This window comes from Arachis ipaensis, chromosome B08 (assembly GCF_000816755.2).
Source record: "Arachis ipaensis cultivar K30076 chromosome B08, Araip1.1, whole genome shotgun sequence".
NCBI lineage: Eukaryota > Viridiplantae > Streptophyta > Magnoliopsida > Fabales > Fabaceae > Arachis > Arachis ipaensis.
In genome coordinates, this window is record NC_029792.2 from 2,680,580 (window position 1) to 2,693,511 (window position 12,932).

The following is a 12,932-nucleotide window of genomic DNA, read 5'->3' on the forward strand; positions in this document are numbered from 1 at the left end:
CATGGTATAAAAGATTAGGATTAATTATTGATTTCTAATAAAATAAGGATAAAAATAACCTTTTTAAAGCATCTATTAAATGTACTTTAAAATGATGAAATTATGTCTCTAACTTTATACTACTCTATAAGGGTAGAAACAATGACATAAAGGTAATTATCAGAGTTTAATTCAAATATAGAATAAAATATGTAACAAAGCTTATTCTTAATGTCTAAAATTTATCATGCAAGAATATATAATAAAAGAATAATTTTCAGAATTTGATTAGAAGTAAAATTTTAATTTTTATCTTTATTCTAGGGACACTTTAGTAGGTTCATTTTTTTCGATATGGCAGGAGAGAGTGTGTTGTGTATGGATGTGAAGAATATAGGTGCTAGACATGGATGTGGGAGAACATGAATACTAGATATGGATGTAGGACAATTTGTTCTAAAACAATGGAAAAAGAAACTAGATAGTCCGAATTCTTTGTTAAAAAAAATTTATCCTCTAATCGGACAATTCGAGTTGTGTGAGAGGGAGAATTTGAACTTTGGCTAAGCTAATCGGACTGTCCAATTTTTGTATTCTAATTTTTTTAATTATTTAAACACAAATCGAAAGGTTGAATTTTTATCCATAAAATACCTATACACTCTGCGTCCTACACCATTCTTCTTTTCATATCTACTTTTCATATCTAGATTAAAAAGTGCACTTTAGTATACGGACACAATAAGTATGGTTCCATTTATGGTCAACAGTGGAAAAGAAAAAGCAGAGAAAATGGGTTCTTGCAAATGATCAACATTCTGCCACTCATTTTTTGACCCCATTATTCTTCTTTGTTGCTATGCCTCTCTCTTGTTCTTATCAAACAGATTTCATTTCACCATAGCATTCTTTCTTTCACAGCTCTTGCCTCTTGCTATAGATTTCAAATAATCAGAGTGTTACAGAGCAAACTGAAACAATGACGAATCCTTCAGTCTTGTCTAACATCTGAGCTTGGCCTTTGCGCCCAAAATATTGAACAACAACACTGCAAACATGGCTCATCAACAGGTACATTTTAAATTTAATAACCCATTAGCTTGTTCTTGTTTTTGGAACTATCCTCATGCATTATCTATTATATTGTAATGATTTCCGAGGATGTGGGTCTACAATTTTATTTATTTATTTGATATGCATTGATGAGATTCGTTTTCATTATCCATTGTCTGCTACCAAAAATGGACATTAATTATTTCTCTGAACACAATTGATTTGATTTTGATGTTTGTATGGTAGGATATTGAGGGGTGGCCATTGGGGTTATTGCAACCACTGAATAATGCAAGAAGTGGTAACAATTCAGGGTCAATATCATTCAACACTTTACTCACTTCTTCTTCTACAGATAATAATTCTTCATCTGATTTGGACACTCAGGTCACCACTACTACTCACTCAAATTTATCTTATTTTTAATCTCGGGTTAATGATGATAATTCCAATGAGCATGTTTCAGTTACTGCATGTGCCTAAAGTGATGAGACTAGAATAGAATATAGTGCCATTTTTTGTCTTCTTTTAATTTGTCCTGCATGCTTCTCTCATTGCTCTTATTTTATATGGTAGAAATTGGAATTGCCTTGAAATTCATCATTTTTTGGACAAATAAAAAGTTGTGCTACATACTTAAATGTCTGTGCCTAATTACCGAAGAGATGAGGAGGGCTAACTTCGAGGAAAACTTGAGAACTTAGAAAATAAGCAAATTAAATCAAGTTGGCAAAAATTATTTTTAATATAGAAATGAAGATAATATTTTAGTCGAATATTAATATTTAAAGTGTATTATAATATTGTAGAGGTATAAAAAATATATTTAATATATATTTTGTATGTTAGCTAGAATATTGACACGTGTTCAATATATATTTTATGTGATGACTTTTTACCTGTAAAATTCACTCATCTATAATTACACCAAATAATTTTATTTTTAAAAAATATACCAATATTTTTTTCATTTTAAGAGATATTCTTTAACAACTTCCTTTTTAATTTTTAAATAATAGTCAGACTATCTTTATAACAATATAAGAAAAAAATGCGATATATAAATTAAATATTCTATAATTAATAATTATATATAATAAGTACAAATATTAAATCGAGATACCCATTCTATGATAAATTTACCTTCCATTTTTGTGCCTTTAGTGGGCCTAGTATTTTCGGCATTTGTAATAGCTTATTTATTCTTTATGTTCAAAAGAACAAGATCTTTTAGATAAGGATAATAGGCACAAATTAAGTATATTTTTTTAGATCAGAGAGCAACTTGATGAATAATCACTCCTAAAAGTTTACACCATAATAGTGCTAGTTGATGAGAGTTACTTCAAAAACAAAGAAGAATCAAGTCAAATTAATTTACTTGGGTTTGGTTTATTTATTCTAACAATTCCAATAAAACAGAACTGGATCTAATATGAGTTGTCGATCAGAACGTATATGGGTAGAACTTATAGCGGGGTCTCGAAAAACTAGCAATTTCTGCTGGGCCTTTATCCTTTTTTTAGGTTCATTGGGGTTCTTATTGGTTGGAATTTCCAGTTATCTTGGTAGGAATTTGTTATCCTTATTTCCGTCTCAGCAAATTCTTTTTTTTCCACAAGGAATCGTGATGTCTTTCTATGGAATCGCGGGTCTCTTTATTAGTTCATATTTGTGGTGTACAATTTGGTGGAATGTGGGTAGTGGTTATGATCGATTCGATAAAAAAGCGGGAATAGTGTGTATTTTTCGTTGGGGATTTCCTGGAAAAAATCGTCGTATTTTTCTTCGATTTCTTATGAAAGATATTCAGTCCATCAGAATAGAAGTTAAAGAGGGTATTTCTACTCGTCGTATCTCGCCATTATTCTTTTAAGAGTAATTTTCCCAAGTATTTTTGTGAAAGAAATGGAAATTTGAAAATGGGTATGCAAGTTTCCGGTTTAGTCTTAATTTGGGAAGTTTGTTACGATTCATGAGTATAGCTTCGGACACTACACTCTACACTACATGTTATTTCATTTGTCGCAGTTCGTTTGTACACTTAATTAGTCTTGTTCTTTTTCCCAAAGGGGTTTTATTGTTTGTTAAGTTTTGATTTGTAGCATCTGTTGTTTATTACACTTTTGTATGAAATTTGGACATTCCTACGTAAGATTTTTATTTTTTGTTCCTTTATTAGTTAGTGAATGATTGTGTTTGGGTGATCTTACAATATCACAGATCTATTGAAACTTTATCAACTACGATCTTATAGGTACCAATTAGGTGCGCAATCTCCATGATACGTTCATATTTTACCTATATACAACTTTTAGTAATTAATTAATGCATATCAAATACTAAATTTGCATTTTAATTTGTGTACTGATAAAATTGTGATAGAATAGAAAAAGTAAAGAAAAAAATTTTTATTGATTGTTGATTGATTGAATTGAACTGAAGTGTGTTGTAAATTATGAGGGTAAAACTAAATATATAGAGAGCATTGTCCTATGAAAGATAAAAACAAATAAAGATAAGATAAGAACAACTAAAGATAAGATAATAAAGACTAAAATTGTAATTGAATTTATGTATTCTATTAAGCTGAATTTGTGGATCACGAGATTTTTTTATTATTATCATGGATTAAGGTGGAAGAGTAATTTAATATGTAACTTGAAATATATGAATCAGTCAACAGGGTCGTTTTACGTGGACAATAGTACCACACTTGGGAGCCTTATGGGTGTGTCCACAATATCAGAGCTTTCTAGAAGAGCACCTAATAATAATAAAACAGAACAAGGCTTGAACAAGATCAAGAAGCAGAACAACAACAGGTTCAGTTTCATGATCTCACGGTTATTGTGTCCAAGCTCATCATCAAGGACAAGAAATACTAAGAATAATAATAATAATAGTAATTCAAATAATGATGGTCCATCTCTTGGTGAATATCTTGCTGTGGAGAGAACAAGTAATAAGCCTATTATTTATTATGGACCTGATGATGAGATTGCATTGGCTGAAACCATTCATATTGCGGAGCCAAATTCATTATTTGTTAATGGCACTATTGCTCCACCTCAGACCAACAATAACAAGAAGAAGAAGAAGAAGAAACGGTTTCTTCGTTCATCACTTTTGGAGCTCTTTTCATGCGTTTGTGGCCCAAGCTTGGCCTAACTCTTCACTCTACCATCAACCAATATATGCAGGTTTTTTTTTTTAATTTTTTTTACCCTATATATATGGGTGATCAAATCTTAATTAAGCATTAAAATTCAATTCAATAACGAGAACTCTTATCTTTTAACTACCTCAATTCTTTTATCATAAAATAATTGTGCGTGTCAAATCTTAGGAATATAGGTCTAATAAGTCTAACTATTAAACTAACTTTTAATGATTAATTTAGGTCAATTTTTTTTATGGATAAAATATATTTTGGTAAAAATTTAAAAAATATTTCTAATTTTTATTTAGTTTTAATTTTGTCTAAAAAAATTTTGAGTTCATTAAATATATTCCTAACGACTAAATTTAAAAAAAAAAAATTATGATCAATTCAACAATAATTTCACAAAAATAACTTTCAATTAAAGCAAGGTAAATATAGTTGTCATGCATTATTGCTGAATTATTCTTATATTTGATGCAAATAAAAAATTTCTGAGACAAAATTAAAATAAAATAAAATTTAAGAATATTTTTAAAATTTTTAACAAATTTAAAAAAAAAAATAAATCTTAAATAATAAGTTTTACACCTTAGATTTTAAAGCTTTTAAACAAATGAGAGTTAAAAATGCAATTTTAACATTGAAGAACAAATTTAACTGATATTAATTTATTTAAACATTGATTTCTTATACATATCTGCACAGAAAGAAACAAAAAAGGAACCAATTAAGAATCAGAAGAAAGCAAAATCGATTTTGGCTAGCTTGAGCATGGATCAATTATTTGGTGAGTTAGTGGATAATGAAGTAGAACTTAAATAATTGACACTTGGTTGTTTTCTCCGGATTGGACCACTACAGATATTTGACAGAATTGTTCAACTAATTAACTAAAATGACCCCTACTTAGGGAGAAAATCACACACCTTGGAGGGTCAATAACAATCTACAGTTATATATATTCTAGATTGACAATTTTTTTAAAATATATCTCAAAAGTGAATTATATCTTAAAACATGCAGTACGTTAGTGGTGAAGAGTCAATGGTCATTGCCACATACCAATTTGGTTACACATTTTTATGTACATTATTGACATGGAATTATTTATTGGTTGTTGGGTTGTTGCCCAGTTAGTTAAGTATTTCATCACGAAAGTTTCTCTCTACACGTGATTCTGTTACGTGATGAAAACTTTTTTGTTGTAAATACTAAATAATTAACATTTACCATTTTTTGTTTACAAGTTTACACTTTACACTTACGTTGTTCATCATAATAATAATAATAATAATAGTAATGTCTATCAGATTATTAAGTTAGGTAAGAACCGTTGACATTTTCTTCCTACACTGGTTCTTATTCTTGAATTAATTATGCTTAGTGATTACTTAAAACTTGGGATATATAATCTATTGGCCCAACCCAACCTAAAATGGACAAAATACAAAAGTGAAACAGGGTACGTCTGCGATTAGTCATCTCATTAGAAATCAAATCGATTAGAAAAGTTTATATATGTGGCATAGAGTCCTGAATATAAAAATTAAAATTAAAAAATGTGTCATTGTTGTTATCCAGATTCATGTGAATCTGCAGCCACTTGGCCTGGATCCAAAAACGAAGGTTACGAGTTTCATAATTGTTTCCATTTTGTATAAACAAAAGGACTAAGTCCCATGTGACGTACTTGAATATGACCTATTCTTTCAGATATTTTTGCATCCAACTTGTCGGCAGACACCAATAATACTCATATCTTGCAAATTAGTTACTGCAATTCAACTTGTAAAAATATAAATGACGAATTAAAGAAACCATATAATAATGTCAACGCATACACATTATTTTCTAATGAGTTTCTTGCTTCTGCTTTTGAAACTTTGTAAGTGTAACCACAAAATATTAAGATGGACCGTTATTATTTTTTATTTATATTATTCACTATGATTGGAGATTGGAACTTGGAAGTTGGAAGTTCATCATCAAGTCAAACACAGCGTTTGCATCAGTGTGGCGTAATTGAGTAAGTGACACCTACACTGTAACTCTTGGCATTTCATCAATCAATCATCGTTCCTGTTTGTCCCTGCTGTCCTTCTATCTCATTCTGAATCAATGATATCAAGTTATCAACCATTATTATATCACATACAATTCCAAAATCCACGTGTCAACACTATGTAACATCATCTAATAAGTGCACAAATTATGTGAACGTAGAGACATGATCACATGACACTCTGATGAGTAAGTACTTCACTTTCGTATTCATATTTTATTGCTCATTTCACATGGTTACAAAGAAATACCAAATACACAGTTTTCATAATAAAATATTTATTATTGGAAGAGAAATCCAATTCCCGTCCACTTTACCTGTTTAATGTATAATAAAATTTGATTGAATGAGGACTATACTCTCAAAATCATCGACCCAAGTGATGCTTCTTCAATCTCAAGTAACAATAATTATAACAACAATCGTAGCTAGCTAGTAGAACAACATGACATGCTGGTCTTGTTTTTGGTACCTACCGCAAACTTCACTTCACTTGCACTTACTTCCACTGACTTTGCTTATTTCCCAAAATTACATAATATTCTTTGATCATGCCTTGCTGGTGAAGCACATATATATAGCTAGTAACCTTTTCTTGTTGCCAATTATGGAAGCATTGCATTCAGTCTTTGTGAATCCATTCATCATCAGCAGCAATCCTTCCAGAGCTGCGGCTACCCAACTTGGCGAATGATAGGCCTTTGAAGCTGCTACTGCCGCCCTCATTTGTGTTTCTTGTTTTTCTTGATGACTTGCTTAGTTTGGAACCATTATTGGTGTCTTGATCCACTTCCTCCTGAGCTTCCACCTTCACGGCCACCAGCCTGGCTATCGCGCTTCGACAGAAGGGACAAACCGGCGGCGTAAGGGCAGCCGTGGCAGGGTTTGGTTTGTTGTGGCAACATAGGGCTAATGTGCATTGTGCACACATCTGGTGCCCACAGTTCTGGACTTCAATTGTGCATTCTTGCTCAAAGCAAATGCAGCATAATGCTGACTCGCTAACCTGAAACAAATAATATCTTGTTAAATCCAATTTGAGAGATAGATGCAGAGTGGGTGGAATCGAATCGAATTGAATTGAATTGAATTGAATTGAATAACCTGAGAGATATTATCATCATCAGAATGAGATGGAGATGGGAGAGAGTAGGTGGTTGGCTTCAATAATATATTTTTCTCCCTCTCTCTGTTTGCATCCTTCAAGGCCTGCTCTAATAAGGCCTTGGCTTCTTGATTAAGTTCGCTGATGAACTTCAATGGAGAGGGCCACACAAGGGGCTCTGCAGACGAGGGATTCAGCAGTGATGCACATGCCCCATGCTTGTGCTTCATAGCTACCACATACGGTATTCTCCTGCACGCATAAACAATCAACATAAATCCATGGATATGTGAATGGTTCAATGCACTGAAACAGAACAAGACAATACCCGGATGCGTCGCGCTGAAGACGATCGGCGCCCCAAGCTAAGAGCTCGCGAATGCAATCCAGAGATCCACCTCTGGCCGCAACATGTAGGGGAGTGCTCCCTGGACATCTGCGAATTAAAGTGAAAACATACACCACCAACTCGTTCATTCATTTATCTAAATAACAATATCAAACAGAACAGAACAGAACAGAACAGAACAGAACAGAACAGAACAGAAGAGAAGAGATTAGTTTTCGTTACCCATATCCACCTGTTGAAGCACAAACAAGAGCTCCACTGTCTAACAGAACACGCACGCAGTCCGGCCTTCTTTGCCGAGCTGCCAAGTGTAATGGCGTTGCACCTTTGCCATCTCTGATATTTACAAACCGAGAAAATCCCCTGCAACAAAATTGACCAATTAATTTTGAAGGAGAAAGAGAAAGAGAAAGAGAAAGAGGAGTAACTAACCAAGAAGCAGCGACAGGACTAGATTGAGCAGCAGAAAGAATTGCCTTAAGGCAAGAAGAATGGCCGTAATAAGCTGAATAATGCAAGCATGTTCTTCCGTAAATAGAATCGAACATCAAAACCTGAAGATTATTGCAAGAGTGAGAAATAGAAATAGAAATAGAAACAGAGGAGAGTTGAAAATGGAAAGATTGATTCACAGACATTAGCTCCAGCTTGAAGAAGCTTCTGGACACAGTCGATCTTGCCGTGCATTGCTGCGAGCATGAGCGGGGTCTGCTTCTGGCGATTGAGAAGATCAGGATTAAGAGATCGATCGAGAAGGTTGGAAAGAATGTGGATGTGGCCTTTGGCAGCGGCAATATGAAGAGGAGAGTGGCGATCGTATACAGTGGTGTGGTGGAGGAGAGAAGGGTCGTGGTCTAAGAGGGAGGTGACGGTGAGAAGGTGACCGTGGTGGACGGCAGTGAAGAGGCCATGCTCGTGGTTGCCTGCTCTGCAGCTGAGGCCTTGACCCATGGTGTGCTGAGGCTGAGCCAGAGCCAGAGCCAGGCTGCCCTGCACACCCCCTGCCCCTGCCTTTATAAGACACTTGCAACCAAATATCAGATTCGATATTCACCGCTCTCTCCAATCCAATCAAATCAATCTACCTCCTCTTCCACAACTTAACAGTTACACCTATCCAACACTACTCTCAAATCAAAACCTTTCCAATTTTCATCCCCTACAACACTTTTTTATTTTTAAACTCTCTCATAAATTGTTCTCTAACAAAATTACTAGTAAAATTTTTTAAAATAATAAACTTAAACAAGTTAATTCAAATTAAATTTTTTCTGTATCTAATTATATTATAAAAACTTAATAATAATAATATTAGAAAAACAATAAAATAATAATGATATAATGTGTCAAATAAATAATGGCAATATACCTTAACCCAAGGGTAGCAACATACCATTTATGGTTAAACAGGTCAATTAGTACGGATAAACGTTGTTATAGTATGGTAGACTGATACACCCCCCATATAATGAGGAACGAAAACTCTTCAAAGTGAGAATGCGGCCTAACTTAGATTTGACTAATAACAAGTTAAATGTTGCTGCTACGTTAACTCATGCCATCCGAATCCGATCTAGTTTATGTCACAAAATCATATAAATCTTGCCAATAATTGATACGGCATGCTGCTCTGGGTGCCATTGTTGATGTTTCATTTTCAAACTGTATTGTTATAAATCCTACATGTGAATACAAATGATGTGTGTTTTTCTTAATTATTTAATTTAAGGTGCTGTCTCTCAAGTGGATTACATTATTTAGACACGCTAAACTGTGTGTCATCCATTTATTTAGTTCTAAAGTCCGTGCTATTATATAATTACATATTATACTACATCATAGACTGTAATTATATTTTATTAACGAGTAAGCATGTAAAAAAGGATCACAATGACTAAAATTTAAGTTTCCAAGTCAGTTTCTACGTGTTCCCAATTTGGATCGCCCTGATTGGTCCTCTTACATACTTTGCATTTGCATTCCTATAGAAACATGTTAAGGTGTCGTGTGCCATAATATATATGAATATATTATCATAGTCAACATATTAGACTCCCATGAAATACCGAAAAATGGATGGGATATAACATATAAGTTGCCTGGTTATTAGAAAAAGTTTGATTTTCTTACCCCGTTTTTCAAATAAAAGTTCAAGTTGAGTATTATGGTAAATTTTAGAAAGTTAGATTATAATTTTTTGGAATGTTTGAAAATGTTTTATATAGTTTTAGAATATTTTAGAAGGTCTCGAAAGACCTTAAAATGTTTTAGAAGACTTTGAAAGATCAGAGAGTATTTTAGAAGAGTCTTAATATATATAGAAGTATGAATGATAGTATAGAATAATCTAGAAGTAGATAAAAAGTTGTGGTAGGATAAATATTTGTAATGAAGGTTCTGGATGATTAATCTGGAACGTTGATTAGATTTAATCCTAACTATCTATTAAGGAGGTTATAGGAGGTGAGAGTTAGAATTTGAGTATGTATGAGTTATTTGTAACAAACATTTGAGTAATAAAATATTATTTTCACCAAAATTTCCTTTCTCTTGTATTCTTAGATTTCTTACTAAATATTGAGGGTTAGACTGACTTGGTCTTAGCTTAAGAGGTGTTTAAGGTCATGTCATTCTGCGAGCTATATATATATATATATAATAAAAATAGGTTTCTCCAAAAGCTGCTGATACTCTTAGTCTTAGCAAGCATATATTCTAAGTATAATTAGTTAATTACTAATTTTTTTAACAAAACCATATCTGCACGCTTATTTTAAATTCCCATATGGCAATGGCATCAAATCTTGTTAATCTTGTTTTTGTTTATATTACATTGGCTCCGAAGCGTAAAGCTAAGTTGAAAGGCCTTTAAAAGATGAAATTGTGGTTGCTTAGAGTCTAATGATAATTAAACTGGCACATATATAGGTACTAACATTTTTTTCACCTTTGGATGAACTTTTAACTTTATTCGTTTAGGCCTTTCTTCTATTACAGGAAAGCAGTTGCTTCAAGAATTAGCCCCGTTGAAACCAAATATCCTCATCAAGGAACAAGCTTTGACAAGTAATCTCCAAACTCACACCGTTTCAATCAATTTGTTTGGTTGATTAAGGAGGAAAAAATTACTGAAAATGAAAAATGTCTACGTTGTCATCAAAAGATTATATACACTTTTCTCTTATGAGAAAAATCACAAAACAAATTAAAGTTGCAAATCATAAGTCAAGCAAGGATTTACAAAATGTGTTGTAATAATTATGATGTTCAGTACTTCAGTTTGAAGTCAAATAACATAACGGGGAGTGCTAGGTAAACAATAATCATCTTGAACAACATGAATAACCATCAATTAAATAAAAATACACTACATCCTAATTTAATGCTACTAATTAAATTTAAAATTAATTTACTCTTTTAACCTTATTAATTCACATTATTCATACATTGTTCAAAAATATTGTTTGTTACCTATACTTTTTCATAACATAAATATCGTTTCATACGCATATATTGTATATGCATATCTGATAGATCTACGCATGTTTCTGTTGTGATCACCAAGCTTCTTCGAATTTTTACAATAACATAGGTTTGGCCAAAGAATCAGAACTGTTGTACCATAGGAATAGGAATAGGAATATATATATCTATAGCTATTTAATATTTATACGGACACTCTCTAGCAAAGATAAAAAATAGGGGGAGAAAATAAATTGAGTCACGCTCACTCTGTTTGGGTGCTTCATCACGATCCAATATCATATACCATTGGTCACTGTCACTAATTACTGCTGGACCACTAGTAGGAGCGGGAATAAATATAATAATGGTAATGCACGCACCACCCCCTTTTGGACCCAGTAAATTCTCCTCTCTTTTTTTTCTTGCTAAGATTAAGGAGAATGCTTTAAAATTAATAAAATGAGTTGAAAAAAAAAAGTTTTAGGAGGATAAGGAGAACAAGTATCAATATTGATAAAATAGAATCTAGTAATAAATAGTTGTGCATTAACAAATTGAAAAACTAATAAATAATTCACACAAATACAAAAAGAAAAGAAAATAAAAGACAGTAAAAACTAATTAATTGACATCATTGATTAATAATTTCCTAGTCTACACTCAAATTGATGGCCATTGGTCAAACTCGAGTGTAGACTTAGCCACCATATTCGATTCAAGTGTGGTGGCAAATAAAGGAAAAATCTCAACTCTTTCGAGCTGCATGGTCTTGAGTTTGTGCTCACGGCCTTGTATGTATTTTTTTTTCTTGACTTCAATATTTTTTTGCTATGAATTACGGATACTTCACTGAGTTGTCTTGTCGTGTCCGTGTGTTGGACACATTTTGGACATGACACTCACCGACACTCCTATGATATACATGTCTGTTGTATCTAACTGTGTCTTAATAAAAAATAAAAAATTATTTTCTAGACACACTTGGACATACCTAAATACCATCACGTGTCAGTATGTTCAGTCTTATTCTTAACATATATTCTTAAAATAAATTTAAATATAGTATATATTATTATTTATTAAAAAAATATTTTAAATATTTGATATAATTAAAATAAGACATTAAAAATAATTAAAAAATTAATTTATATTTTAATATTAATAAAATATCAAAATATCATTACGATTTATCTAAACAAATACTTTATATTTTATATGTATACGTGTCCTCGTGTTTTATAAGATTTTAAAATTCGCGTATTGGTGTGTCCCGTGTCCGTGTCAGTATCCATGCATCATAGTTTTCTTACTTAGTTACTTGTTAGACTTAGAAACAACAATATTTCTAAAGATTAAAGGCCAAATAAGTAATTTTTTTAATTTACAAAAAATTATAGCAATAATGTTTGGTGTAATTTTTAAAATTAAATTATAATTTTTTTAAAAACTATTTAAATACTTATAAAAAAAGTAAAAAAATGATTTTTTATAATAAAAAATTAAATACAAAATAATTTATTTATAAATTATTTTTAATATAAGTATTTATTGTTTAAATTTTTTTAAAAAAAATTAATTAAACTGTTTAAGCAAACTAAATCCAAATGACAAATATCTGCACCTAAAACAAGTTAAGGGAATGAAGGCAACTGATGTTTTTCCTTTCTTTTTTCTTTTTGTCATTGCAACTTTAGTCCTTTTTTTTTTCGATAGTATTGCAACTTTAGTCTTTGGTATGCCCAAAACCAACGAC

The 12,932-nt window shown here is 31.8% G+C and overlaps 2 protein-coding genes across 2 annotated transcripts; one reads left to right on the forward strand and one right to left on the reverse strand.

The window, feature by feature from the left end:
• Nucleotides 706–4,333, forward strand: LOC107613009 (uncharacterized protein At3g17950-like). Its single transcript, XM_016314823.2, has 3 exons — nucleotides 706–1,050; nucleotides 1,279–1,419; nucleotides 3,712–4,333. Exons 1-3 carry the CDS (start codon nucleotides 1,036–1,038, stop codon nucleotides 4,201–4,203), a joined length of 648 nt encoding a protein of 215 aa, XP_016170309.1. The 5' UTR covers nucleotides 706–1,035; the 3' UTR covers nucleotides 4,204–4,333.
• On the reverse strand, nucleotides 6,443–8,819 carry LOC107613008 (putative E3 ubiquitin-protein ligase XBAT31). Its single transcript, XM_016314821.2, has 6 exons — nucleotides 8,351–8,819; nucleotides 8,147–8,268; nucleotides 7,937–8,077; nucleotides 7,694–7,801; nucleotides 7,365–7,617; nucleotides 6,443–7,266 (listed from the first exon to the last, which is right to left on the reverse strand). The coding sequence occupies exons 1-6, from the start codon at nucleotides 8,663–8,665 to the stop codon at nucleotides 6,883–6,885; spliced, it is 1,323 nt and encodes a 440-aa protein (XP_016170307.1). The 5' UTR covers nucleotides 8,666–8,819; the 3' UTR covers nucleotides 6,443–6,882.